The sequence below is a fragment of the Ranitomeya variabilis genome, chromosome 4 (genome assembly GCF_051348905.1).
Source record: "Ranitomeya variabilis isolate aRanVar5 chromosome 4, aRanVar5.hap1, whole genome shotgun sequence".
Taxonomy (NCBI): Eukaryota; Metazoa; Chordata; class Amphibia; order Anura; family Dendrobatidae; genus Ranitomeya; species Ranitomeya variabilis.
In genome coordinates, this window is record NC_135235.1 from 669,652,818 (window position 1) to 669,680,724 (window position 27,907).

General features: G+C 45.8%; 3 protein-coding genes across 7 annotated transcripts in view; all 3 read left to right on the forward strand.

Moving 5' to 3' along the window:
- Nucleotides 1-27,627, forward strand: part of LOC143766267 (uncharacterized) — a 47,748-nt gene extending 20,121 nt beyond the window's left edge. Inside the window, exons 10-13 of one of the 5 annotated variants that reach the window (XM_077253801.1) lie at nt 319-409; nt 22,565-22,636; nt 25,178-25,234; nt 25,322-27,627. In XM_077253801.1, coding sequence (XP_077109916.1) covers nt 319-409; nt 22,565-22,636; nt 25,178-25,234; nt 25,322-27,027 — 1,926 coding nt within the window. In that variant the 3' untranslated portion in view covers nt 27,028-27,627. Of the gene's footprint in view, nt 1-318; nt 410-22,564; nt 22,637-25,177 lie in introns of all 5 variants that reach the window. The other 4 variants (XM_077253802.1, XM_077253798.1, XM_077253803.1 and 1 more) reach the window with 4 other exon arrangements.
- Nucleotides 1-27,907, forward strand: part of LOC143766268 (uncharacterized) — a 211,950-nt gene that overhangs the window by 121,387 nt on the left and 62,656 nt on the right. The gene's annotated exons all lie outside the window — the stretch shown is intronic.
- LOC143766270 (uncharacterized) overlaps nt 1-27,907 on the forward strand; it is a 246,911-nt gene that overhangs the window by 87,459 nt on the left and 131,545 nt on the right. The gene's annotated exons all lie outside the window — the stretch shown is intronic.

Genomic DNA, 27,907 nt, shown 5'->3' on the forward strand with positions numbered 1-27,907 from the left:
CGGTGCATTTTATACCAGTTCGGACATCACCAAAATGGACACCGACTCCACAGCCCTGCTCCTGCCACCTTCGTCTTCTTGCAGCAGCGATCCTGCCGCTGCCCCCCAGTAAGCTAAATTCAGACAATAAGACGGACCCCTATTTTTGCATTACATTTTTTTCCTATTTTCCTCCTCAAAATTTGGAGTGCGTCTTAGAGTACGAAAAATACACTATATGTTTTGTGCTTGTGCAATGAGAACTGTGAAGATTTCAGGATGAGCTGATCATAGATGTGACTTCTCCATCTGTCGGTGACATTACAATATCTTTTTCAGGGTGAAGATCTTACTCATATTTATACTACAGAGACAAATATGAGGGGTGATGAGCGGTGTAAAGAGGAGATTCCTACAGATAACCACCCAGGTGAGCAGCAGCCTATTTTTTTTTTATTAACTGATTGGTACAATTTATATATTCAGTTTTGTAGACTTTATATTGAATCTGTACTATGTTTTGTGCACATACCTCACAAGCAATGTATTTGTCATCAGTTTATTAAGCAATTGGTGCAGGTCTCAGGACCCGGACATCCATCGATCAATTTTTAGTTTAAACTGTCTATATCACTAAAAAAGGGGCAGAGGGGCTGTGTGCAACATTTTTTTTCACCACTGAATTGAAGAGATCAAGGCTATCATAGTTTAAGGTGCCCAATATATAAATTTCCCCTTCAGCCAAATCTCCCCTTCAACAAAAGGGGTGTTAACAGAGATTCCACTGGGGAGGGGCTTACTTTTTTCCCCTATATGACATTACTCAATTATGTGAAGGCAGAGTCATAGAGGGGAAAAGCAAACAAAAGCTCAGAGAATGTCAAAACAGTCATTTTTAGTTTGATTTAGCTGAGCGCTTTTCACCTGCGTTTCTTCCTGCCATTACGCGCTGGGAGAGGAGGAGAGCTGCAGTGTGGAGAGCCTGCAGCATTGACCATCATCATGCGAGCAGCATTTTATAATAATAATAATAATAATAATCTTTATTTTTATATAGCGCTAATATATTTTGCAGCACTTTACAGTTTTTGCACACATTATCACCGCTGTCCCCGCTGGGGCTCACAAACTAAATTCCCTATCAGTATGTCTTTGGAATGTGTGAGGAAACCAGAGTACTAGGAGGAAACCCACGCAATCACGAGGAGAACATAAAAACTCCTTGCAGATGTTGTCCTTGGTGGGATTTGAACCCAGGACTCAAGCGCTGCAAGGCTGCAGTGCTATCCACTGAGCCACCGTGCTGCCCCGATTTTGTCATATGCAGCACTGCGAACCTTCTTCAGGTGTCGGTGTAGCAGGTCCAGGGTGTTTTATGGTACCAATGCTGCTCCCACAATGATCTTCATTCCATTGGCAGCAATGTGTGCTTTTACTTTTTTTTTCAAGTGCATGGTAATTTCCTTCCCTGCAAGGAGCAGAACAGTATTCCATATGAAGAAGCAATTCCTAATTTTCGCTATGAAAAATTACATTTTTGGTGGGAACCTGTTTAGTATTATGGTATATATTTTTGCCTTGGAAGTGTAAGCATCTCTTTCAGGAGAAGGACATTAGGAGCCCTGAAGAAGCAATGGCTCCTTGTATTCATTATTATTATTTAATGTCCTTCAACGTGATCTCAACCCATGGCTACTTGATGCATGACCGCTTTGTAGGAAGATCGATCTTGTGAAAGCCTAGATAGGTCCACCAGCTGTGAAGGAGCAATGGTTCCTTTTATTCACTATTGCTGTTTAACGGCCTTCCACCTTTATCTCAAACCACTTGATGGATGAACGCTTTGTAGGAAGGTCGATCTTGTGTAAGCCCAGATAGGTCCACCAGGCTCTTCTCCATCGTCCTCTTGATAATTTCAAACTATCGGGTTGCTGGTCTTCTTCTTGTTCTTTCTATTCTTCTGACCATGTGCATCTTCAGTGATTGGTCTCTTCCTATGATGTGTCCAAAGTAGGCAAGTCATAGTTTGTTGATCCTTGCTTCGATCTAGTTTAATTTTTTCCAAAATTGATTTCTTTCCTTCCATGGTATTGATAATGTCCTTCTATAACACCACATTAGAAGCCATCAGTTTTTCTTTTGGTTTGTTTCTTAATCGTCCAGATTTTGCATCCTTATGTTACTACAGAAAAGCTTAAATTATGTACAAGCCATGTCTTCATGGTCAGTGAAATGTTCCTTGATTTGAAGAACTTGTCCAGTAACTTCATTCTTGATAGCAATTTTCCTATTAACTTCCTGTGTAGTCGCTGCATTTTTAGTGGTCATTGATTCGAGTAGGTTGAAGTCCTTTACGACTTTCAGCTCATCGGTGTTCATCTTAAGGGGGTCCCGGTCGTACCTGGCAGTAGTGAATATCTTTGTCTTTTTTGTGTTGAGTAGCAGTCCCATGTGCAAGCTCTCCTTCTTGAAACTCCTTGATAAGTCTTTCATTCCATCTATGCTTGTTGCTATCAGTGTTATATCATCTGCGTATTTTAGATTATTGATAATTAGTCCAGCAATTTTGATTCCTTCTATTTCGGCAACTCCAGCCTTCCTGAAAATAGCCCATGCATATACCGTATATACTCGAGTATAAGCCGAGATTTTCAGCCCAAATTTTTGGGCTGAAAGTGCTCCTCTCGGCTTATACTCGAGTCATGATCGGTGGTGGGGTCGGCGGGTGAGGACTGTCATATACTCACCTAGTTCCGGCGTTCCTGTCGCTCCCCCTGCCCGTCCCACTGTCTTCGGTGCCGCAGCCTCTTCCCCTGAGCGGTCACGTGGGACCGCTCATTAGAGAAATGAATAGGCTGCTCCACCCCCCATAGGGGCGGAGCCGCATAATTCATTTCTCTAATCAGCGGTGCCGGTGACCGCTGACAGAGGAAGAGGCTGCGGCACCGAAGACCAGCTGTCCGGGGGAAGGAGCGGGACGCCGGGAGCAGGTAAGTATGTCATATTCACCTGTCCTCGTTCCACACGCCGGGCGTCGCGCCATCTTCCCGGCGTCTCTCCGCACTGACTGTTCAGGTCAGAGGGCGCGATGACGCATATAGTGTGCGCGCCGCCCTCTGCCTGAACAGTCAGTGCGGAGAGACGCCGGGACGGGACGGGCCGCTGAGGAGCTGCAAGCAAGACAGGCGAGTATGTGTTTTGTTTTTTTTTATTGCAGCAGCAGCAATGGCACAGATTTATGTGGAGTATCTATGGGGCAACGGTGCAGAGCATTATATGGCACAGCTATGGGGCAACGGTGCAGAGCACTATATGGCACAGCTATGGGGCAATGGTGCAGAGCACTATATGGCACAGCTATGGGGCAACGGTGCAGAGCACTATATGGCACAGCTATGGGGCAACGGTGCAGAGCACTATATATATGGCACAGCTAAGGGGCAACGGTGCAGAGCACTATATATATGGCACAGCTATGGGGCAACGGTGCAGAGCACTATATATATGGCACAGCTATGGGGCAACGGTGCAGAGCACTAAATATATGGCACAGCTATCTATGGGGCAACGGTGCAGAGCATTATATATATGGCACAGCTATGGGGCAACGGTGCAGAGCACTATATATATGGCACAGCTATGGGGCAACGGTGCAGAGCATTATATATATGGCACAGCTATGGGGCAACGGTGCAGAGCATTATATATATGGCACAGCTATCTATGGGGCAACGGTGCAGAGCATTGTATATATGGCACAGCTTTATGTGGAGTATCTATGGGGCAACGGTGCAGAACATTGTATATATGGCACAGCTTTTTATGGAGCATCTATGGGGCCATAATGAACGGTGCAGAGCATTATATATGGCACAGCTTTATGTGGAGCATCTATGGGGCCATAATGAACGGTGCAGAGCATTATATGTGGCACAGCTTTATGTGGAGTATCTATGGGGCAACGGTGCAGAGCATTGTATATATGGCACAGCTTTCTATGGAGCATCTATGGGGCCATAATGAACGGTGCAGAGCATTATATATGGCACAGCTTTATGTGGAGCATCTATGGGGCCATAATGAACGGTGCAGAGCATTATATGTGGCACAGCTTTATGTGGAGCATCTATGGGGCCATAATGAATGGTATGGAGTATCTATTTTTAATTTTGAAATTCACCGGTACCTGCTGCATTTTCCACCCTAGGCTTATACTCGAGTCAATAAGTTTTCCCAGTTTTTTGTGGCAAAATTAGGGGGGTCGGCTTATACTCGAGTATATACGGTAAATTAAAGAGAAGTGGTGACAGGATGCAGCCTTGTCTGATGCCTCGCTCTACTTTGAACCATGCTGTGTTTCTATTCCAGCTGTTGCTTCTTGGTCGATGTAAAGGTTAAAATGAGGCTCATCATATGGTTTGGCACACCCATATCCTTCATGGTATTCCAAAGTTTCTGGTGATCAACACAATCAAAAGGTTTTGATATAGTCATTATGGCAAAAATAGATCTCCTTGTATTCTTTGGCCTTTTCCATTATCCTTCTAATGTTAGCAATTACATCTCTTCTTCCTCTACCTTTTCTGAATCCTGCTTGTTTCTCTGGCAGCTCTTTATTAATGTAAGGTCGTATCCATCTTTGTAGGATCTTCAGTATTATTCTGCTGGCATGAGGTATGAGCGCAATAGTCCTATAGTTTCCACTTTTGGTAGCATCTGCCTTCTTTGGAATAGGCGCAGATCTTGTCCAGTCCTTGGACCTTTTATCACTTGTCCATACCTGTTGACACAGGCACGTGATGATATCAACTGCTGCTTCAGAAGACTTTATTAGCTGTTTTGGAATATTGTCACATCCAAGTTCTTTGTGTTATGTGCTATAATAATAATAATAATAATAATCTTTATTTATATAGCGCCAACATATTCCGCAGCGCTTTACAGTTTAACAGTTTCAAACACAACAGTCATAGGTAACAACGTTAACAATACAGCAATAAAGCAAAATAAGACGACCCTGCTCGTGAGAGCTTACAATCTACAATGAGGTGGGGAGATACAAAGTACAGGTGTGTATTTACAATGATGTATTTACAATGATGGTCCAGCCATCTTCAGGGGGTGGGGGGTAGGTGAGATAGTGAATGGGCTACACACACACACACAAACATAAAATGACTGATTAGGGAACGCGATAGGCCGCTCTGAACAAATGCTATGCAGAGAGACCTAGCAAAACTGGCACAAAACCAGCAAAGATGTAGCCACAGGCTCTCTAGGCGCAAGTTGCCCAGCTAGATGGACCCTTGAGGTCCGGGAATACTCTTCCCCCATCTCCCAGAGATGGAAGGGGGATTTTGGCAGAGCATTTCCCAGGCCCACTGGCAGCTTGCATCTGGTGGGTACAACTGCAAGAACCCCTGGGAGTGAAGCACAAAGAGACAAGGGGAAGAACCCTGGAAAAACCCTGAAAAGATAGCGAATAGTGATGAGCGAGTATACGCGTTACTCAAGATTTCCTGAGCATGCTCGGGTGGTCTCCGAGTATTTGGGCGTGCACAGAAATTCAGTTTTTGCGACTGCTACACAGCCTGAATACATTTAGTGATTGTCTGTTTGTTAGGGAATTCCCACATGTATTCAGGCTGACTATCAGCCGCAAATCATGCAGCTACAGCAACAAAAACTAAATCTCCTATCACGCCCAAATACTCGGAGACCACCCGAGCATGTCTCAAATCTCAAATAATCAGTATACTCGCTTATCACTAAGAGCAAACAATATTGCCAGCACCACTCACCTCTTAAGTTTATAATAAACCGCAAAGGCCTAAACAGGGAGCAGGGTTAAATAGCCCGCCAGATACTAAATGAATTGATCAGATGTTGAATACCTTCCAGTCATCCCCAGATAACCACTAACTGCTAACCTGCATAGCAGAATGGACACAATCCCACCAGTGCCTAGTACTAGACACAGCAACGTCCTGCGTTGCCTGGCACTCGGGGAACGCAGAGTCCCATGTTCCCCTGGCAGAGAAATCTGTGGGAGATGCAGCGTCCCACATCCGCACGCATACAACTACTGCAGAACTCAAAACTCCCAAGAGATTGGAACGGTTTAAACTGTGAGAGAATCTAAAAATAAGAACCAGAAAATCACATTCTATGTTTTTAAATAATGAAATTGTATTTATTGCATGAAATAAGTATTTGATACAATAGAAAAACAGAACTTAATATTTTTCTGTGTTTGCAATTACCGAAGTCAGATGTTTCCTGTAGTTCTTGACTAAGTTTGCATACACTGAAGCAGGAATTTTGGCCCACTCCTCCATACAGATCTTCTGCAGATCTTTCAGGTTTCAGGGCTGTCGCTGGGCAATATTGAGTTTCCGCTCCCTCCAAAAATTTTATTTTGGGTTCCGGTCTTGATACTGGCTAGGCCAGTCTAGGACCTTGAAATGCTTTTTGCGGAGCCACTCCTTAGTTGCCCTGGCTATGTATGTCAGGTGATTGTCTTGCTGGAAGATGCAGCCATGACCGATCTTCAATGCTCTTACTTAGGGAAGGAGGTTGTTGGCCAAAATCTTGCGATACGTGACCCCATCCATCCTCCCTTCAATTCAGTGTAGTCGCCTGTCCCCTTTGCAGAAAGGCACCCCCAAAGTATGATGTTTTCCCCTCCATGATTCACGGTTGGGACTGTGTTCTTGGGGTTGTAGTTATCCTTCTTTCTCCAAACACGGCGAATGGAGTTGATACCAAAAAGTTCTATTTTCATCTTATCTGACGACATGATCTTCTCCCATGTCTCCTCTGGATCATCCAGATGGTCATTGCTGAACTTCAAATGGTCGTGGACATGTGCTGGCGTGAGGAGGGGGACCTTGCATACCCTTCCGGAGTTTAATCCATGACGGCGTAATTTGTTACTAACACTAATCTTTGCCTCGAGGCAAGATCTTGTATGGAACGACAGACCGAGGAAGTTTGACAGTCCTCTTGTTTCTTCCATTTTCCAATTATCATGCCAACGGTTGTTGCCTTCTCACCAAGCTGCTATGGTACTGTAGCCCATCTCAGCCTGTGCAGGTCTATAATTTTGTCCCTGGTGTCCTTAGACAGCGCTTTGGTCTTGGCCATGGTGGAGAGCTTGGCATGTGATTGATTGTGTGTGGACAGGTGTCTTTTATACAGGTAACAAGTTCCAACAGGTGTAATTAATACAGGTAATGAGTGCAGAGTAGGAGGGCTTCTTAAAGAAAAACTAACAGGTCTGTGAGAGCCAGAATTCTTGCTGGTTGGTAGGTGATCAAATACTTTTTTCATGCAATAAAATGCAATTTTATTATTTAAAAATCATTCAATGTGATTTTCAGTTTTTTTATTTTTAGATTCTGTCTCTCACAGGTGAAGTGTTACCTATGATAAAAATGTCAGACACCTCCATTCTCTGTAGGTGGGAAAAATTGTAAGGGGCAGTATATCAAATACTTAGTTTCCCGACTGTGCTTCGAGTACACCATACACACAACAAATATTCAATACAGACATTAAATACACAATCAATGTATGAAGGGCACAATACAGACATCAAATTTACAATACACAGAAAAAATACACAATAATACATCAAATACATAATACAGATAACAAATGCACAGTACAGACAAAAAAAACTATATAGAGCTAAAATATTTCCACTATACAGTGAAATACTATACTACTAATATACAGTGAAACTATTTTTAACATACAGTTCCCAAATGTACAGGGTGGGCCATGTATATGGATACACCTTAATAAAATGGGAATGGTTGGTGATATCAACTTCCTGTTTGTGGAACATTAGTATATGGGAGGTGGACCCGCCCCACAGGGACAGGAAACATACAGTTAAAAAGGCGGTACCTCTCTCCAGCATCGGTTGGTTTCCTGTTCCTGAAGGGGAACATACAGTCGACTGTAGATTGTCGTGGGATGCCAGGGGCCGACAAGTCCGATCCAGGCAGCGGGATTCCCTGCCTTGGCTGGGGTGGTTTTCTTTCCCGAAGCGCCACTTCTGGGGTCAGCGGACCTTGAGTGTGTGCGGGAAGAGGCTGTGAAGAAAGGAGTCCGAGTCTTCCTCTCCTGAGATATTCACAGGCCGGGCAGCTATTTGACAGCGGTCACCTTATGGGAACACCGCAGGGCCATCTATGGCTGTGGATTATCCACAGGGGGATGCCGGCATCGGGGTGACAGCGGTTGCCACATTTGGAAGGCCGCCGGAACGTCCACGGCAGAGGAGGTAACGGCAGTTGCCTTACTGCAATTCCACTGGCTCTCCATGAGGAATGTGCCAGCGGCGTGATGTCAGGATGCCTGGAGGGAGCTGTGCGCACTCGCGCACCGGCGCCCCTATGATGCGAGCAACCACAAGGCACTACTGGGAAATCAGTATTGCGCATGCGCGGGGGCAATTTCGGGGTTAGCGCGGTGCATCACTGGGAAATCCAGTGATCCCGACACGCTGCATTGCCGGAAGCAAGGGCAGGGCCTTGAAGAAAGTATAAATGTGGCAAACTCATGGGAAACGGCGCTCATGGGCACCATCAGGAGCAGCCGGAGGAGCAGATCCTGCAAGATCAGTCCCCTCATCATGGACAGCAAAAGCAGAGGCAGCGCCAACAGCAGCAACGCCAGCATCCGCAGCGACGACAGCGGCAGGGAGAGGCTTCTCACCAGCAATACGGTGGCAGCTATTCGGGGTCTCACGCAGCAGAGGCTCCAGCAGAACCACGGGCCAAAAGTGGATCCATCTGCCGAATTGGTCCCTGGGCCAAAGCCGCAAAAGAAATGTGTAGCAAAGTCCAAACATAGGACGTGTGCAATCTGCACAGAAAAGCTACCCACCACGTGGGAAAAAAGGCTCTGTGCTACCTGCATAGAGCAAACAATATGTGAAGAGTCCCCGAAGTTTGCATCAGACCTGAGAGCGCTAATTAAAAATCAGGTAAAAGACGCCCTCAAAGGCCTTAAAGGCGCAAAGAAAAAAACATACCGTATTTTCCGGCGTATAAGACGACTTTTTAACCCCTGAAAATCTTCTTAAAAGTCGGGGGTCGTCTTATACGCCGGGTATCGTCTTGTACGCCGGGTGTATATGGTGGGTGGGTGGGGGGGAGTGGTCCCGATGACGAAGAGGGGGCGTCTCACAGGAAAGTGTGAGTGGAGTATGCCCCATTACCTCATTGTAGCTTCAGCGTGGGGAGCGGCGGCTCCTCTTCGTGCAGCGTCGGGGCTCTGTGCCGTGGGGCGGCGGCGTATCTTCATTCAGAGTCAGTCGGGGCTCCTCCGGCATCTCCTCAAAGCCCGGAGGCACCGGCAGCTCCATTGCTGGCCTCCGGGAAAATGGCCGCTGGGGGCGGCGCATGCTCAGATTCAGATCTCGTTTCCCGAGATGGAGCTGCCGGTGCCTCCGGGCTTTGAGGAGATGCCGGAGGAGCCCCGACTGACTCTGAATGAAGATACGCCGCTGCCGCCCCACAGCACAGAGCCCCGACGCTGCACGAAGAGGAGCCGCCGCCCCACAGCACCCACGCGGCACAAAGAGGAGCAGCCGCCGCCGCTCCCCAGCACCCCACGCTGACGCTGCAGCTACAATGAGGTAATGTAATGGGGCATACTCCACTCACACTTTCCTGTGAGACGCCCCCTCTTCGTCATCGGGACCACTCACCCCCCCCCCCCCCAAAAGGCACATTAGTCACCAGCCCTATAAGACGACATACAGCGTATAAGACCACCCCCGACTTTTAAGAAGATTTTATATTTTAACTGGAAAAGTTGGGGGGTCGTCATATACGCCCAGTCGTCTTATACGCCAGAAAATACGGTAGGTCCAGGCACAGGTCCCCTGAATCAAGTGTTAGTGAGGCGGGGAGCGACTTGTCCAATTCAAGCAATTCATCATCTTCTCCTTCTTCCTCATCATCCTCAGAAGGGGGTCGCAGCTGCTTCCCAATTGAAGAGACTGACGCGCTTGTGAATGCTTTAAGAACAACCATGGGGCTAGTAGACTCACATCCCAGGAAAACAGTCCAGGACTTAATGTTTAGTGGACTAGAACAAAAAAGTGGAGAGCATTCCCAGCAAATGACAAAATCCAGTCCCTAATTAAAAGGAAGTGGAAGAGACTGGAAAAAAAGAGTTGTAACCCCAAAGAAAAAGTACCCGTTTGACCCAGTATGCCCTTTTTGGGGGAAAGCGCCAAAGCTGGATGTGTCGATTGCAAAAGCCTCCAATAAATTTGCCCTGCCTTTTGAAGACATGGGGACATTGAAGGACCCCATGGATAAAAAGGCAGAAATTTTTCGAAAAGGCTCCTGTGAGGCAGCGGGGGGAGGTAAAACCAGCTATAACTGCCACATGCACAGCCAGAGCCTTAGGTTGGGTTCACATTAAGCATAATGCGGTGTAACGCAGTCCGTTAACGCTGCCATTGAGCTCTATTTCGGGCGCATCGCTAGCGCACGCCCATAATGGTCGTGCGCTAGCGATGTGCCGTCATTGAGTGACGGACCCTCGGACGCGGGCTGCAGCGTTTCCGGGTCCGTCACCGCTAGCGCAGATAGAGCATCTGCTAGCTCTGTCTGCGCTAGCGCGATAGCAAGTCGTCACTTGCGTTAACGCAGCCCGTTTAACATATGTGTTGAACGGTCTGCATTAACGCAATGTGAACCTAGCCTTAATGATACGGCTAAACCACTTGGAGTCACAGTTGAAAGAGAAAGTGCACAGAGAAACAATTCTATATTCGGTCACTGTAATGAGAGCAGCAGCAGCATTTCTAGCAGACGCAACAGCAGACTCGGTCAGGTTAGCGGCCAGGTCAGCTTCTTTTTCGAATGCTGCAAGGCGATCCCTATGGCTCAAATGCTGGCCGGGGGACCTGCAAACAAAATCAAAATTATGCTCCATTCCCTGCGAGGGTGAGTTCCTGTTTGGACCAACACTGGACGATATTTTGGACAAAGCAGGAGATAAGAAGAAATCTTTTCCTGGGTTCTCCAGCCAGTCCTACAGACGGCCCTTCCAGAACAAGGCTCATGCGGAGAAAACCCCCAAAAGGCCACAAGGATGGATGGGAGGATAAAAGAAATAGAGGCAAGGGATTCATGTTCAATAAGTCCTCCGATAACAAAGAAACAACCCAAGTGAAGGTGTTCCCCAGGTCAGAGGGAGGTTGCTTACTTTCTCCCGGCCTGGGAAAAAATATCCAGAAGTAAATGGAACCTGGACATAATAAAAATAGGCCTAAAACTAAAATGTCATTCTCCCCCAACCCCTTCCTTCATAGTGACTCCAGAAAGGGTAGCAGAAGACGAACAATTAGCCCTTCAGAAAGAAATTCTAGGTCTAATAGAGAAGGACGTGCTACAAGAAGTCCCCTTCCAAGACAGAAGGAAAGGATTTTACTCCCCTCTTTTCCTGCGGAAGAAACCAGATGGGACGTACAGGACAATTTAAAAAAAATTAACAAGTTTCTGTAAACCCAACATTTTAAAATGGAAACAATAAAATCTGTGAGAATGCTTTTCCCATCTTGTTTTATGATTGTGTTAGACTTTAGAGACACGTACTATCATGTACCCATCCACAAGGACCATCCCAAATTTCTCAGAGTGGCAGTGAAAATTCAGGGGGAATTTAAAACATTACCAATACAGGGCACTCCCCTTTGGCCTGGCCATTGCTCCAAGGGTATTTACCAAAATAATGACAGAAGTTATGGCCCACATAAGAGAACAAAACATTCTGATAGTTCCATATCTGGACGAACTCCTGGTAATAGGTGTTTCCTCTCATCATTGCAAACAACAGCTAGACAAAGGTATGAGGTCACTGACGAGTCTGGGATGGCTGTTGAATTTATCCAAAACCCGAATCATACAGAGTCAGGTGCAAGAGTACTTGGGGATAATCCTAGACTCAAACAATCAAGAATGTCATCTCCCACAGGGGAAAATTCAAAATATGATACAGCTGGTATCACATATGAGAGACTCCCCTGTCACCACCTTGCGGAAGGCAATGTCTCTGCTGGGATCGATGACCGCTTATATTCCAGCGGTCCAGTGGGCCCAAGCCCATACCCGATATCTACAATGGGAAATATTAGAAGCAGGAGCATCCTTAGGCAGGAATTTAGAAGGGTGGTTAACCCTAGAACGCATACCCATAGAAATCTACACATTCACGCACCTGGGGCCTTTTAGGCCTGTTTACAATTATCATGGAATAACTCAAATAAAAATACTTTTCAAAGTTTATTGCAAAGTAAGGATGCATTCCCACTAGTGCAGGGGTCCGCCAGGACGGGATTCCGTAAAGGATCTGACCTCCTGATGACGCCAGCTAAGGCTGGCGGACACATACCTGGGGCCTCTCAGGCCTGCCAGTTTACTTGTTTTCTATTTTCTGTAAAATTACTTTAGTTAGAATTTTGAAACTCTAGGTATTCCTCAGGTATATAGTTGTTAGTAATTTCCAGTTGTTCATATATTTTTATGTTATAGGCATTTCGGTATAAGACACCATTGTTGCTTGATTGCAGAAACCGAATACACTCTCGTAGATTGTTCGCTGTGCATTGTGCTTCATGATTGGAGGAATTTTGCGGCGGTTTGGCCTCATAGTACCAACAAGTGTAAGTTGCTTTTGAAGCAAAAAGTTGGCCATTTCAAAATTGGTAAAGTAATTATCCATTGTAATATTTTTTCCTGAATTGAAAATTGGTAGAGCAAGTGTTTTTACTATGTCGGAACATAGGTCTTTCTGGACTGGAGCATCAGCTTCTTTGCCACAGTAAATCAGACCATTCATCCCATAATAGCTTGCTGAATCGCACATCCAGAAAATTTTTATGCCATACTTAGCTGGCTTACTGGGCATATACTGAATATATACTCTTCCCAGCAATAGCAGAGTCAAAAGTTCTTCCCCAGCAACAATACAGACAAAAAGACTGAGTATCACATGTAAACCTAGTACAGGCCTAAAAGGCCCCAGGTGCGTGAATATGGGGTAGTCCCAAAAAAAGGTTGTTATACCGAAATGTCTGTAACATAAAAATATATGAATAACTGGAAATTACTAACAACTATATACCTGAGGATTACCTAGATTTTCAAAATTCTAACTAAAGTACTTTTACAGAAAATAGAAAACAAGTAACCTGGCAGGCCTGCGAGGCCCCAGGTATGCATTCTAGGGTTAAACATCTCATCAGTGGGCAGATGGGCAGATTCAAATAATTTAGCCAGAGGTGTTCCCTGGGTATGGCCAATATCCCAAACCCTAACCACTGTCGCAAGCCCCTGGGGGTGGGGTGTGCACCTAGGAGATCAGATAACCCAAGGTCCTTGGTCAGAGGAACAAAAGTTAGCTTCTTCAAACATGAAGGAACTGTTAGCGGTAAAACTTGTAAGGGTGTTCTCGGACAACCAAGTGGTGGTAGCATATCTAAACCACCAGGGGGGCACCAGATCTTGGTCCTTGATGGACCTGACAAAGTCCATCCTTCATCTAGCAGAGACCAGCTTAGGTTTGTTGTCAGCATTCCACATAAAGGCCACAGAAAATCGGACGGCAGATTTCCTAAGTTGAACACAACTGAGACAAGGGGAGTGGAACTGAATCAGACAGTATTCAATCAGATCATAGAACTTTGGGGTTGGCCAGTGATAGACCTGTTTGCAAACAGCCGAAACCAGAAAATTGAGGCTTTCTGCTCAATCGATCCCTGGGGGAGCCCAATTACTCTAGACGCTCTTAAGGTACCCTGGAATTACCATCTAGCATAGGCTACGTTCACATTTGCGTTGTGCGCCGCAGCGTCGGCGACTCAACGCACAACGCAAATGTGAATGCATGCACAACGCTACGTTTTGCGCCGCATGCGTCCTTTTTTTCATTGATTTTGGACGCAGCAAAAATGCAACTTGCTGCGTCCTCTGCGCCCGGACGCATGCGGCGCAAAACTCAAGTGCGACGCATGTCCATGCGCCCCCATGTTAAATATAGGGGCGCATGATGCATGCGCCGATGCTGCGGCGCCCGACGCTGCGGCGCTGACCGCAAATGTGAACTTAGACTTATGCCTTCCCGCCAATAGCCTTTGGTGTCAAGGCTTTCCTATGCAAATTGCCTCTTCTGAGAAAAAGAGGACTTAACTCTATAGCGCCACCTGTTGGAAGTAGCAATCCTACAAGTCACAATCAACCCTTTAACGAGTCATGCAATATGACTTAGGATAAAAGCCAAATCCTAGCCTTTCCTTTGGTGTCAAAGACATCGCCCTATCCTGGATCTCCTCATACCTTACCAACCGCACATTTAACATTTCCTACTCCCATACTACCTCTTCATCTCGTTCCCTCTCTGTTGGTGTCCCTCAAGGCTTTGTCCTAGGACCTCTTCCTCCTCCCCAACCTCACCACCCCACTTATCCCATCCCTAACCTACCTCTTCAACCTATCATTATCTTCTGGCACCTTCCCTTCTGCTTTCAAACATGCCACAATCACGCCTATCCTTAAAAGCCAACCCTCGATCCAACTGCTATGTCCAGCTATCGCCCAATATCACTGCTCCCATTCTCTTCCAAACTACTGGAGCAGCACATCCACTCTGAACTTTCCTCCCACCTCTCATCTAACTTGCTCTTTGACAATCAATGACATCATGCTTTCCCCCGTACCGGAAGTCCACTGCCTCGGAGTAACCTTCCACTCTGTCCTGTCCTTCAAAGCGCACATCCAAGCTCTTTCTACCTCCTGTCGCCTCCAGCTCAAAAACATCTCCAGAATCCGTCCTTTCCTCAACCGTCAATGTACTAAAATGCTTGTGCATGCCCTCATCATCTTCCGCCTTGACTACTGCAACATCCTTTTCTGCGGCCTCCCTGCTAACACCCTTGCACCTCTCCAGTCCATCCTTAACTCTGCTGCCCGACTAATTCATCTCTCTCCTTGCTATTCCTCTGCTTGCCCCCTCTGCAAATCTCTTCACTGGGTCCCATTCTCTCAGCGTATCCAGTTCAAATTACTAATACTGACCTACAAAGCCATCCATAACCTGTCTCCTCCATATATCTCTGAACTAATCTCCCGATATCTTCCCTCACGTAATCTCCGGTCCTCCCAAGACCTCCTTCTCCTCCACACTTGTTCGCTCCTCATCCAATCGCCTCCAAGACTTCTCACGAATATCCCCCATCCTCTGGAATTCTTTGCCCCAACACGTCCGACTATCATCCACATTCGGATCCTTCAGACAGAACCTGAAAACCCATCTCTTCAGGAAAACCTACAGCCTGCACTGACCCCGCTGCCTCCTCATCACTACTGAAGCTACCGCCTCACCAACACCGGAGCTGCAGCAACCCTCAACCTATTGTCTCCTTCCCCATAATCCTGTAGAATGTATGCCCGCAAGGGCAGGATTCTCGCCCTTCTGTATCAGTCTGTCATTGTTAGTTTGTTTACTGTAAGTGATATCTGTAACTTGTATGTAACCCCTTCTCATGTACAGCACCATGGAATCAATGGTGCTATATAAATAAATAATCTATATATATAATTGTCTAAGGGTTTTTCCGTCTGTCTGTCTGTCTGTCCTGGAAATCCCGCATCTCTGATTGGTCAAGGCCGCCAGGCCTCGACCAATCAGCGACGGGCACAGCATGGCGACGATGATGTCATAATGGAAATCCCACGTCTGATTGGTCGAGGCCGCCAGGCCTCGACCAATCAGCGACGGGCACAGTATCGACGTAGATGTCATAATGGTTGCCATGGCGACGATGATGTCATAAAGGTTGCCTCGACCAATCAGCGACGGGCACAGTCTGCCGCGAATTCTGGAATCATCATTGTCCATATACTACGGGGACATGCATATTCCAGAATACCCGATGCGTTAGAATCGGGCCACAATCTAGTAATAATAATATTCTATGGAGCATCTTATGGGGCCATAATCAACCTTTGTGCAGCATTATATGGCGCAAATGTGTCTATGGAGCATCTTATGGGGCCATAATCAACCTTTGTGCCGCATTATATGGGGTAAATGTTTCTATGGAGTATCTTATGGGGCCATAATGAACCTTTGTGCAGCATTATATGGGGCAAATGTTTCTATGGAGCATCTTATGGGGCCATAATCAACCTTTGTGCAGCATTTTATGGGGCAAATGTTTCTATTTAGCATCTTATGGGGCCATAATCATCCTTTGTACAGCATTATATGGGGCATATTTTTTGTATGCAGCATCTTATGGGGCCCATCATAAACTTTATGGAGCATTATATGGGGCTCCTGATTCAATATGGATATTCAAAAACACAACCTACTGATGTCTCAATTAATTTTACTTTTATTGGTGTCTATTTTTATTTTTGAAATTTACCAGAAGCTGCTGCATTTCCCACCCTAGGCTTATACTCGAGTCATTAAGTTTTCCCAGTTTTTTTGTGGCAAAATTAGGTGTCTCGGCTTATACTCGGGTCAGCTTATACTCGAATATATACGGTATATCCCTTAAAACCTCCCTGCTCATAGCTTTAACATCAGCACTGTAAGAGTCATGTCGGTCTGGTAGTCGGGGGCAGGTATATCTCGCCCAGGTATTTGTCCTATGTGAATTAGGCCGCTCAGTATCTTCAGGATACCGAGGGGTTAATAAGTGCAGGAATAAAGGCTGACCAGCTGGAGGTTTCAGGTGTCAGCCTGGGGCACACAGAATGCCTGTCTGTGTGAGACAAACGTGAGTGGAGCTGTGCTCATGCACTGTGTAATGTTAGCTGGGTGGGAGAAGCCCCCCCAGTTGTTAGTTAGGAACGTGTTTGTTTAGTTAGTGCCGGACAGGCAAGGATTTATGTTTATGTTTTGTTTTATGATTGCTTTCACGTTAATAAACCTGACCTACGGTCAGTCTACTCAGAATCCTGCTGTACGCCTTAGAGTTTAATGCACAAACCACGTGACCTTTGACCCCAGCAAAGGCGATCCCGGAGTGTTTTGTCACATTGTGGTGGAGAACGTGGGCATCGCGTGGTACAGGCGACAGTATGGAAGACGTGGTGAAAGCCCTGGTACAGTCCACTGCCGTACAGCAGCAAGCTACTGCCGCACAGCATGAAGCTAATCGCTTGATGGCCGCACAGCTGAAGGAGTTAATGGACATGACGGTTGCAGACCGCCAGCTTCTCCAACAGGTGGTGCAGCGCCTAGTGAGCATGCCTGAGGTGGACCCGGAAGCAGAGTCCAGAAGGATCCATGTGAGTCGATACTGGCAAAAGTTGACCGCAGAAGATGACATCGAGGCGTACCTGACAACGTTTGAGCGGACGGCGCTGAGGGAGAAGTGGCCGAAGGCACGATGGGCCGATTTGATTGCTCCGTTTCTCTCCGGCGAGGCCCAAAAAGCTTACCATGACTTGGACCCGGAAGTCGCTCAGGACTTTGAGAAGCTGAAAGTTGAGATCCTGGCCCGGCTAGGTGTGACGACGGCTGTCCGTGCGCAGAGGGTACACCAGTGGACATACCAGCCAGATAAACCGCCGCGGTCTCAGATGTTCGACCTGATCTACTTGACAAAGAAATGGCTGCAACCCGAGGTACTGACAACCCCAGAAATAATCCAGCGGGTTGTCCTGGACAAGTATCTGAGAGTGCTACCTCCAGCGCTGAAAAAGTGGGTAAGCCAAGGAAATCCCACGACAGCGGATCAACTTGTGGAGTTGGTCGAACGTTATTCCGTGGCAGAAGGACTCCCCGACGAAACCACTAGCACCCGGTCTGTGCCTTCTCCTCGTGGAACCGGTAAGACTGTTCCAGCGACTACGGGTGAAGGAAAATCGCCAAAAACTGTGGGGGAGGAACCCGGGACTGCTCGCACTCCGAGACCGAGAGTATGGGACGGTGGTCTCAGTAGGGGGCCTGTTAGGTGTTTCCGTTGCCGTGAGAAGGGCCATGTTTCTGCAAACTGTCCTGTTACCACTGAACCCATGCAGTGTGATGTTATAGACTCTAAGAAACGCATGTCTTTGGTTACACGGCTGGTGAATGTGAATGCGGGCCAAAATGATACAGCAAAACACCTGTGTGAATTATCTGTTGATGGGAAAAGTGTTGTGGCGTTGCTACACTCTGGAAGTGTGGTGACTCTGGTGAAAGCTAGTCTGGTGGCACTTCCGTCTGGTTCGTCTGATAAATTCTCTGTAACGTGTGTGCATGGTGACACCTGCTCATACCTAACAGCGGTCATACCGATTTCCACTCCCTATGGGTCTGTGCAACACAAAGTGGGACTCGTTCCTGCATTGTTACATGATATAATCCTGGGTAGGGATTTTCCCCATTTCTGGCAGTTATGGGAGAATCAGTTGCTCCTTCACGGTAGCTGTGAACCTTCCCCCATGCCATCGGGAGGTCCCGAGTTCCTAGACGAGACCCCACAGGAAGATGTTGCTGGGGAGGTTATTGAATCTAACCTTCAGTTCCCCTTCTCAGTTATGGCGGGGGAAACTGAGGAAACTCAGCGAGAGGCGGAGGCAGACAGCCATCCAGCACCCTGCCTACCAGATTTGGGAGTTCAGTTGGATGACTTCCACAGCGAACAAATGAAAGATCCTACCCTGACTCAGGCTAGGAAAAATGTAAAAGTGATAGATAGCGTACCCGTAGAACCTGACACTAGGCTAGCGTACCCGTACATGGTTCTTGAGAATGATTTACTCTACCAGATAGAAAAAAAGGGCAAGACACTGTGCAACAGTTAGTGGTACCCAAATCTTATCGGCGGAAGGTACTGGACCTGGCCCACGGACATATAATGGGGGGACATCTGGGGGTACAAAAAACCACAGAAAGGATATTGCATTGTTTTGTGTGGCCTGGAATACACAATGATGTGCGTAACTATTGTGAGTCCTGTCCAGAGTGCCAAATCTCGGCACCTAAACCTCGGTTCTGTAGCCCTTTGGTACCCCTCCCTATTATTGGGGTCCCATTTGAGAGAATTGGGATGGATTTGGTTGGGCCCCTTCCCCGGTCCGCACGTGGGCATCAACATATCCTCGTCATCATGGACTATGCCACTCGTTACCCAGAAGCCATCCCTTCGCGTAACACTGCTACCAAAACGATCGCCAAAGAGTTGGTACAAGTGTTTAGTCGGGTGGGAATTCCAAAACAGATACTCACCGACCAGGGGACTCCCTTTATGTCAAGGGTGATGAAGGAGCTCTGCAGGCTCTTACAAATAGACCAGTTGCGTACGTCTGTCTATCACCCTCAAACAGATGGCCTGGTTGAGCGGTTCAATAAAACCTTAAAACAGATGCTCCGGAAGGCGATAGACAAAGATGGGAAGAACTGTGATTACTTGTTACCCTATTTGCTGTTTGCCATTAGGGAAGTTCCCCAGTCTTCCACAGGATTCTCGCCTTTCGAGCTATTATACGCCCGTCGTCCCCGTGGACTGTTGGACGTCGCAAAAGAAACCTGGGAAGGTCAAGTCACTCCCTTTAAAATGGTGATAGACCATGTAACGCAAATGCAGGACCGGATTGCTGCTGTCATGCCCCTTGTTAGGGAACATATGTTACAGGCCCAGGGAGCCCAGAGGCAAAGTTATGATAGAGGCGCCAAGGTCCGTACGTTTGCACCCGGGGATAGGGTGTTGATCCTAATCCCTACGGTGGATAGTAAATTTCTTGCGAAATGGCAGGGCCCCTTTGAGGTCATGGAACGAGTTGGAGAAGTGAACTATAAAGTGCACCAGCCTGGTAAGAGAAAACCAGAACAGATTTATCATGTGAATCTGATAAAACCCTGGAAAGACCGCGCTGCCCTAACAGCGGATCTGCCCCGTCCGGTTTGCTCACCTACCGTACCGGAGGTGCAGATTGCCGAGACTCTGTCTGAACAACAAAAATCTGAGGTTAAGCAGTTTTTGTTACAGAACCAACAGTTTTTCTTGGAAAAACCTGGCCAGACTAGGCTAGTGAAACATGAGATTGTCACAGAGCCTGGTGTCACAGTTCATGTGAAGCCATACCGGATTCCGGAAGCACGCCGTGAAGCCGTCTCCCGGGACGTGAAGGCAATGTTGGACTTAGGAGTCATTGAAGAGTCGCACAGCGCCTGGTCCAGTCCAATCGTGTTGATACCTAAGCCGGATGGCTCTATATGGTTTTGCAATGACTTTAGGAAACTGAATGCGGTTTCTAAATTTGATGCCTATCCTATGCCCTGGGTCGATGAGTTGATCGATCGGCTGGGTAAAGCCCGATATATTACGACCCTGGATCTAACAAAGGGGTACTGGCAGATCCCTCTGGCCGAGGCGGCCAGAGAGAAGACGGCATTTGCTACACCAGAAGGGCTGTTCCAGTATATCTACATGCCGTTTGGACTTCACGGAGCCCCAGCAACGTTCCAGAGGTTGATGGATCGAGTCTTGAGGCCCCACAGGCAGTACGCTTCTGCCTACCTAGACGACATCATAATTTACAGCGTGGACTGGGAAGCTCACCTCCGGAAGGTACAGGCGGTGATTGATGACCTGAGAGACGCAGGCTTAACGGCGAATCCCAAGAAATGTTACATCGGCCTTGAAGAAGCCCGATACTTGGGCTACGTGATTGGCAGAGGAGTGGTTAAACCCCAGATCAACAAAATACAGGCAATTCAGGGCTGGCCGCAACCAGTGAACAAGAAACAAGTTCAAGCTTTCCTGGGCATTGCCGGCTATTATCGCCGGTTCATACCCAACTTTGCGGCCATGGCTACCCCCTTGACGGATCTTACCAAAGGGAGGGATTCCGTCATGGTAAAATGGACCTCAGCGGCTGAAGAGGCCTTCCACAGTCTGAAATGGGCTTTGTGCTCTCAGCCCGTACTAGTGACTCCTGATTTCAGCAGCGAGTTTGTGGTGCAAACTGATGCTTCTGATACTGGTGTCGGAGCTGTACTTTCCCAGGTAAGGGACGGAGTCGAGCACCCGGTCCTCTACCTCAGTCGGAAACTGAATGTACATGAGCAGAGGTATGCCGTGATTGAAAAAGAGTGCCTAGCCATCAAATGGGCTCTCGACTCCCTCAAATATTACCTGGCAGGTAGGAAGTTTAGGCTGGTCACGGATCATGCCCCTCTCAAGTGGATGCACCTCCACAAGGACCGTAATAGTCGGGTAACCCGGTGGTTCCTTGCCCTGCAGGCTTACTCTTTCACGGTGGAGCACCGCCCCGGGGTGCAAATGGGGAACGCTTATGCCCTGTCCCGCGTGCACTGTTTCGAGAGTATTCTTGTTCGACCTGAGTGGTCTGAGCAGGGGGGGAGGATATGTAAGAGTCATGTCGGTCTGGTAGTCGGGGGCAGGTATATCTCGCCCAGGTATTTGTCCTATGTGAATTAGGCCGCTCAGTATCTTCAGGATACCGAGGGGTTAATAAGTGCAGGAATAAAGGCTGACTAGCTGGAGGTTTCAGGTGTCAGCCTGGGGCACACAGAATGCCTGTCTGTGTGAGACAAACGTGAGTGGAGCTGTGCTCATGCACTGTGTAATGTTAGCTGGGTGGGAGAAGCCCCCCCAGTTGTTAGTTAGAAACGTGTTTGTTTAGTTAGTGCCGGACAGGCAAGGATTTATGTTTATGTTTTGTTTTATGATTGCTTTCACGTTAATAAACCTGACCTACGGTCAGTCTACTCAGAATCCTGCTGTACGCCTTAGAGTTTAATGCACAAACTACGTGACCTTTGACCCCAGCAAAGGCGATCCCGGAGTGTTTTGTCACAGCACATAGAATTAGCGATATTCAGGCTTTGTCAGCATACCTGCCTTTCACACAGATACTGGAGGATAGAGTTGTCCTTAAAACCGACCCAGCCTATCTTTCGAAAGTGGCATCACGGTTTCACAGGTAGCAAGAAATTTCACTACCCTCCTTCTGCCCCAATCCCAAAAGTAAGGGGGGAGAAGTTCTACATACGTTAGACGTGAAGAGATGCCTAATCCAGTATCTGGTAGCTACGTGGGAGTGTAGGAAGGATAGGTCTCTTTTTTTGTATGCTTCCAGGGTCCACGGAAAGGACAAAAAGCATCGAAGGCCACACTGGCAAGGTGGATAAGAGACACTATCACCTTATAATATTCCTCATGTGGGGCAGCCGTTCCGGAAGAGATAAGAGCCCATTCAACCAGAGCAGTGGCGAGTTCCTGGGCAGAGAGAGCCGGCGCCTCTATAGAGCAGATATGTAGAGCTGCTGCTTGGTCTTCTGCCTCTACGTTCTTTACTTACCAATAATGGTATTTCTCTGATCCCATGATGGCACCCGTACATTCCCTCCCTTCACGTGTGGGTGTGCACACTGAAATTAGTTAGTTTGGAAAATAGCCACGCGGTGCCTCTATTAAGCTTATTTTTATGTTAAATATTTTTGTATAGCCGTTCAAGTTGCAGTCTGTAGTTCTGTTAATGCTCTGTAAACCAACTGATGCGAGCGAGAGGTACCGCCTTTTTATCTGTAGGCTTCCTGTCCCGGTGGGGTGGATCCCCTCTCTCCGTGGTGCCATCATGGGATCAGAGAAATACCGTTATCGGTAAGTAACTACGATTTTTTTTTCTTTGTGTGTTTACTTCTATGAGGGATACCCACCTGCTGCGGTTGGCTAGCCATGTGAAGATGAAGCAAACTATGTTTGAGGCATCATTTCTAGCCTTTTCTTCAAATGAGGTGAGCAAAGTGATCCTAAATAGGGCTGCTCAGACACCCAGAGGGCTGCCGAACTCCACCGCTGCTTTGGTCCAGTGAGGAGTAACCCTATGACCTGAGCCACCTGTATGCAGGTCGTGACTACAACTTACAGTGATTCCACACCTGCTGATTCACCGCTCCCCCATCGCCACAGGACTTTGAAGAGCAGTGATTGATGTCATGATTTGCGCTTGACTTGGATTAAAGTGAGCAAGCGTTGTGCATCTCGTCAGCCTTAAGGTACCTTCACACTAAACGATATCGCTAGCGATCCGTGACGTTGCAGCGTCCTGGCTAGCGATATCGTTGAGTTTGACAGGCAGCAGCGATCAGGATCCTGCTGTGATATCGCTGGTCGTTGGTTAAAGTTCAGAACTTTATTTGGTCGTCAGATCGCCGTGTATCGTTGTGTTTGACAGCAAAAGCAACGATACCAGCGATGTTTTACAATGGTAACCAGGATAAATATCGGGTTACTAAGCGCAGGGCCGCACTTATTTACCCGATATTTACCCTGGTTACCATTGTAAAAGTAAAAAAAACAAACAGTACATACTTACATTCGCGTCCCCCGGCGTCCACTTCCTGCACTGACTGAGCGCCGTCCGTAAAGTGAAAGTACAGCACAGCGGTGACGTCACCGCTCTGCTGTTAGGGCCAGCACTCAGTCAGTGCAGGGAAGCGGACGCCGGGGGATGCGAATGTAAGTATGTACTGTTTATTTTTTTTACTTTTACGATGGTAACCTGGGTAAACATCGGGTAACTAAGTGCGGCCCTGCGCTTAGCAACCCAATGTTTACCCTGGTTACCTGAGGACCTCGGCATCGTTGGTCACTGGAGAGCTGTCTGTGTGACAGCTCTCCAGCGACCAAACAGCGACGCTGCAGCGATCGGCATCGTTGTCTATATCGCTGCAGCGTCGCTTAGTGTGAAGGTACCTTTACTCATCCATCCGTGCCTATCGAGCCCTAGTGGTAAGAGCTTGTCAAGATTACTTTGAGATGGGTCAGTATGCAATAAATGGCCGGCAGTGTCCTATGTGTTCCTCGCTGCACCCTCTCCTTTTTCCATAGCGATTTGCTGGGAACTGCTTTTCTGTCTGCCGAATTATGCCTTCACATGCATGGGTAGGCAAACCCTTTGTCACCGCAAGCCTCAAAACCAACGGTGACGGCGTTCCAGGGTGTACCCACTGCTGCCTGCTAGTTACTTGGAGGTTCAGGTGAGATTTGAGTATCAGATGAAGACAAAAGATGGGCGAGCTGTCCTGAAAGGACACGGCAATCCCTCCATCAGAGGTGCTATCTTTATCTGGACACTCCATACACACAAAGAATAATAATAATGGTAATGTACAGTGTCCATATAATACCAACAAAACAAATACCAACATAGATTGCCCAAATAATAACAATATATGGTCTCCAAATAATACCAATTAACAGAGCTCAAATATTAGAAACCAAATAATGACCACATACAGTGTCTAAATACATATACATACAGTGTCCAAACCTGCAAAATAATACAAATATGCAGTACCCAAATTAAACGAACATACAGTGCCCAAGTAATTCCGTTCAACTAATAAAACATCCTCTCTCTTCCATCCTAGTTAATGTAAAACTCCATTTTGATTCACCTGGATCTCTCTGCAGCAGTCGCCACTGTGGACCATCAGTGTCGCTATGGTACAGAACTACATTGAACTGTGTCTTCCAGGACTGTCAATGACAATAATTCAAAATCTGCTTTTATTAGATAAGTCACGCCCACATACCTCCACTGCGTGACCTCAGATTGGGGCTTGTCAATGGGATGTGGCTTGGTCCCAAATAGTTATAAGATCCCCAATTTTTAGGATATCTGCCCGCCTGGATGTCCCAGGCAGGAGATATTAATGAGATTTTTCCTATGATGAATTTAGTTTCCCATAGATATGGATCCATGCCCTATGTGCCGTTATCCATCTGTAAAATATTAATCCGGCTCCACAAAGTCTGCTATAATTCCTGTGAAGACTAGAACAGTTACCCACTTCAGTTCCTGTTCACATCAGGGAGTCATAGTTGAATGGAATGAAGTCAAAACTCTTTTTACCTTCCCAAGTTATAATTAAGACATGTTTCAATGTTCAGTATGAAGATGACATGTCTCCTCTTATGAGATGACTTTATGGATTTTGATCCCATTTTACCATTATATCTATGACAGCTAGCATTAGAAGAGAAACTAAAAATTGAAAGAGCGCAACCTTTTGGCTTATTAACATAATTTATTAGTCCTTGCGTTCATGTCAGCTAGTAATTAATTTTTAATACGATTTATTTCAAAAGGCAGCATTTATAACGAAAAAATACTGTTTCTGTTTTTGTCCTTGGCAGATGACTGTGCGTCAGAGGGACATCTGACATTTACGGATTTTGAAGAAGCTGATTATGGTATCACAGAATATATATATGAACAGTATCACTTTATTACAGATAAACGGTCAGGCCTTCACGGCAAAAATCTGTTATCTATTCCAGATCAACAGGTCCTATTTTCTGATTCGTTCCAGGCAGCTACACAAAGTGAAAATAACAAAAAGGATGCTGAACATGAAAAAAATCATATAGCGGAGAAACCATTTTCATGTTCCGAATGTGGGAAATGTTTTACTAATAAAACAAACCTTACTGCACATCATAGAATTCATACTGGGGAAAAGCCATTTTTATGTTCAGAATGTGGGAAATGTTTTACCAAGAAAGAAAATCTTACTGTACATCAGAGAGTTCACACGGGGGAGAAGCCATTTTCATGTCCAGAATGTGGGAAATATTTTACTTACAAACGAGATCTCATTAAACATAAAAACACTCACACAGTGGAGAAGACGTTTTCATGTAACAAACATGGAAAATATTTTACCTGCAAAACAAATTTTGATGCACATAAGAAAATTCACACAGGGGAGAATCTATTTTCATGTCCAGAATGTGACAAACGTTTTATCAGGAAAGAAAGTCTTAGCAGACATCAGAGAACTCACACAGGGGAGAAACCATTTTCATGTCCAGAATGTGGGAAATATTTTACATATAAAACAGGTCTTGATGCACATAAGAAAATTCACACAGGGGAAAAGCCATTTTCATGTTCAGTATGTGGGAAATGTTTTAACAAGAAAGCTAATGTTTCTGCACATCAGAGAATTCACACAGGGGAGAAACCATTTTCATGTCCAGAATGTGGGAAATATTTTACATATAAAAAAAGTCTTGATGCACATAAGAAAACTCACACAGGGGAGAATCCATTTTCATGTCAAGAATGTGACAAACATTTTACCAGGAAAGAAAGTCTTAGCAGACATCAGAGAACTCACACAGGGGAGAATCCATTTTCATGTCAAGAATGTGACAAACATTTTACCAGGAAAGAAAGTCTTAGCAGACATCAGAGAACTCACACAGGGGAGAAACTATTTTCATGTCCAGAATGTGGGAAATGTTTTACTTACAAAGGACAACTCTTTAAACATATAAGAACTCACACGGGGGAGAAGCCATTTTCATGTTCAGAATGTGAGAAATGTTTTAACAATAAAGAAAGTCTTACTGTTCATCAGAGAAGTCACACTGGAGAGAAACCATTTTCATGTCCAGAATGTGGGAAATGTTTTGCTTACAAACGAGATTTTGTTAACCATAAAAGCACTCACATGGGGGAGAATCCATTTACATGTTCAGAATGTGGGAAATGTTTTACCAGGAAACAAAAACTAACTGTACATCAGAGAATTCACACAGGAGAGAAGCTATGGTCATGTCTAGAATGTGGGAAATCTTTTACAGATAAAAGAAATCTTGATGCACATAAGAAAGTTCACACAGGGGAGAAGCCATTTTCATGTCCAGAATGTGAGAAATATTTTACATATAAAAGAAATCTTGATGCACATAAGAAAATTCACACAGGGGAGAAGCCATTTTCATGTCCAGAATGTGACAAATGTTTTACCAAGAAAGAAAATCTTAGCATACATCAGAGGACTCACACAGGGGAGAAACCATTTTCATGTCCAGAATGTGGGAAATATTTTACATATAAAAGAGGTCTTGATGCACATGCGAAAATTCACACACGAGAGAAGCCATTTTCATGTCCTGAATGTGGGAAATGTTTTACTTGCAAAGGATATCTCGTTAAACATATAAGAACTCACAAGGGGGAGAAGTTAAACATATAAGAATTAACATGGGGGAGAAGCCATTTTCATGTTCAAAATGCAAGAAATGTTTTACCAAGAAAGAAAGTCTTACTGCACATCAGAGAAATCACACAGGGGAGAAGTCTTTTTCATGTCATGAATGTATGAAATGTTTTACTTGCAAAAGAGGTCTTCTGATACACAACAGAGATCACACAGGGGAAAAGCCATTTTGAAGTCCAGAGTGTGGGAAATATTTTACCTACAAAACAAGTCTTGTTGCACATTAGAAATTTCATACAGGGGAAAAGCCATGTTCATTGTTCATGTCACAAATGTGGGAAATGTTTTTCTCAAAAAAGAGATCTCGTTAGGCATAAAAGTACTCACACAGGAGAGAAAAAGTTTTCACGTTCAGAATGTGGAAAATGTTTTACTACAAAACCAAATCTTTTTGCTCATCTGAGAATTCACACAGTATAATCCATTTTCATGTTCAAAATTTTGGAATTGTTCCCGTAAATAATCTCTTGTTCCGAATAAATTAATATACACCTAGGAGAAGCCACTTTTGTATTGAGAATAGGAAACTAACAAAGAAATTTAATTTTTTTTTATCCATCAGAGAATGTGAATATACAGTGCCTACAAGTAGTATTCAACCCCCTGCAGATTTAGCAGGTTTAATAAGATTCAAATAAGTTAGAGCCTTCAAACTTCAAACAAGAGCAGGATTTATTAACAGATGTATAAATCTTACAAACCAAAAAGTTTTGTTGCTCAGTTACATTTTTATAAATTTTAAACATAAAAGTGTGGGTCAATTATTATTCAACCCCTAGGTTTAATATTTTGTGGAATAACCTTTGCTTGCAATTACAGCTAATAATCGTCTTTTATAAGACCTGATCAGGCCGGC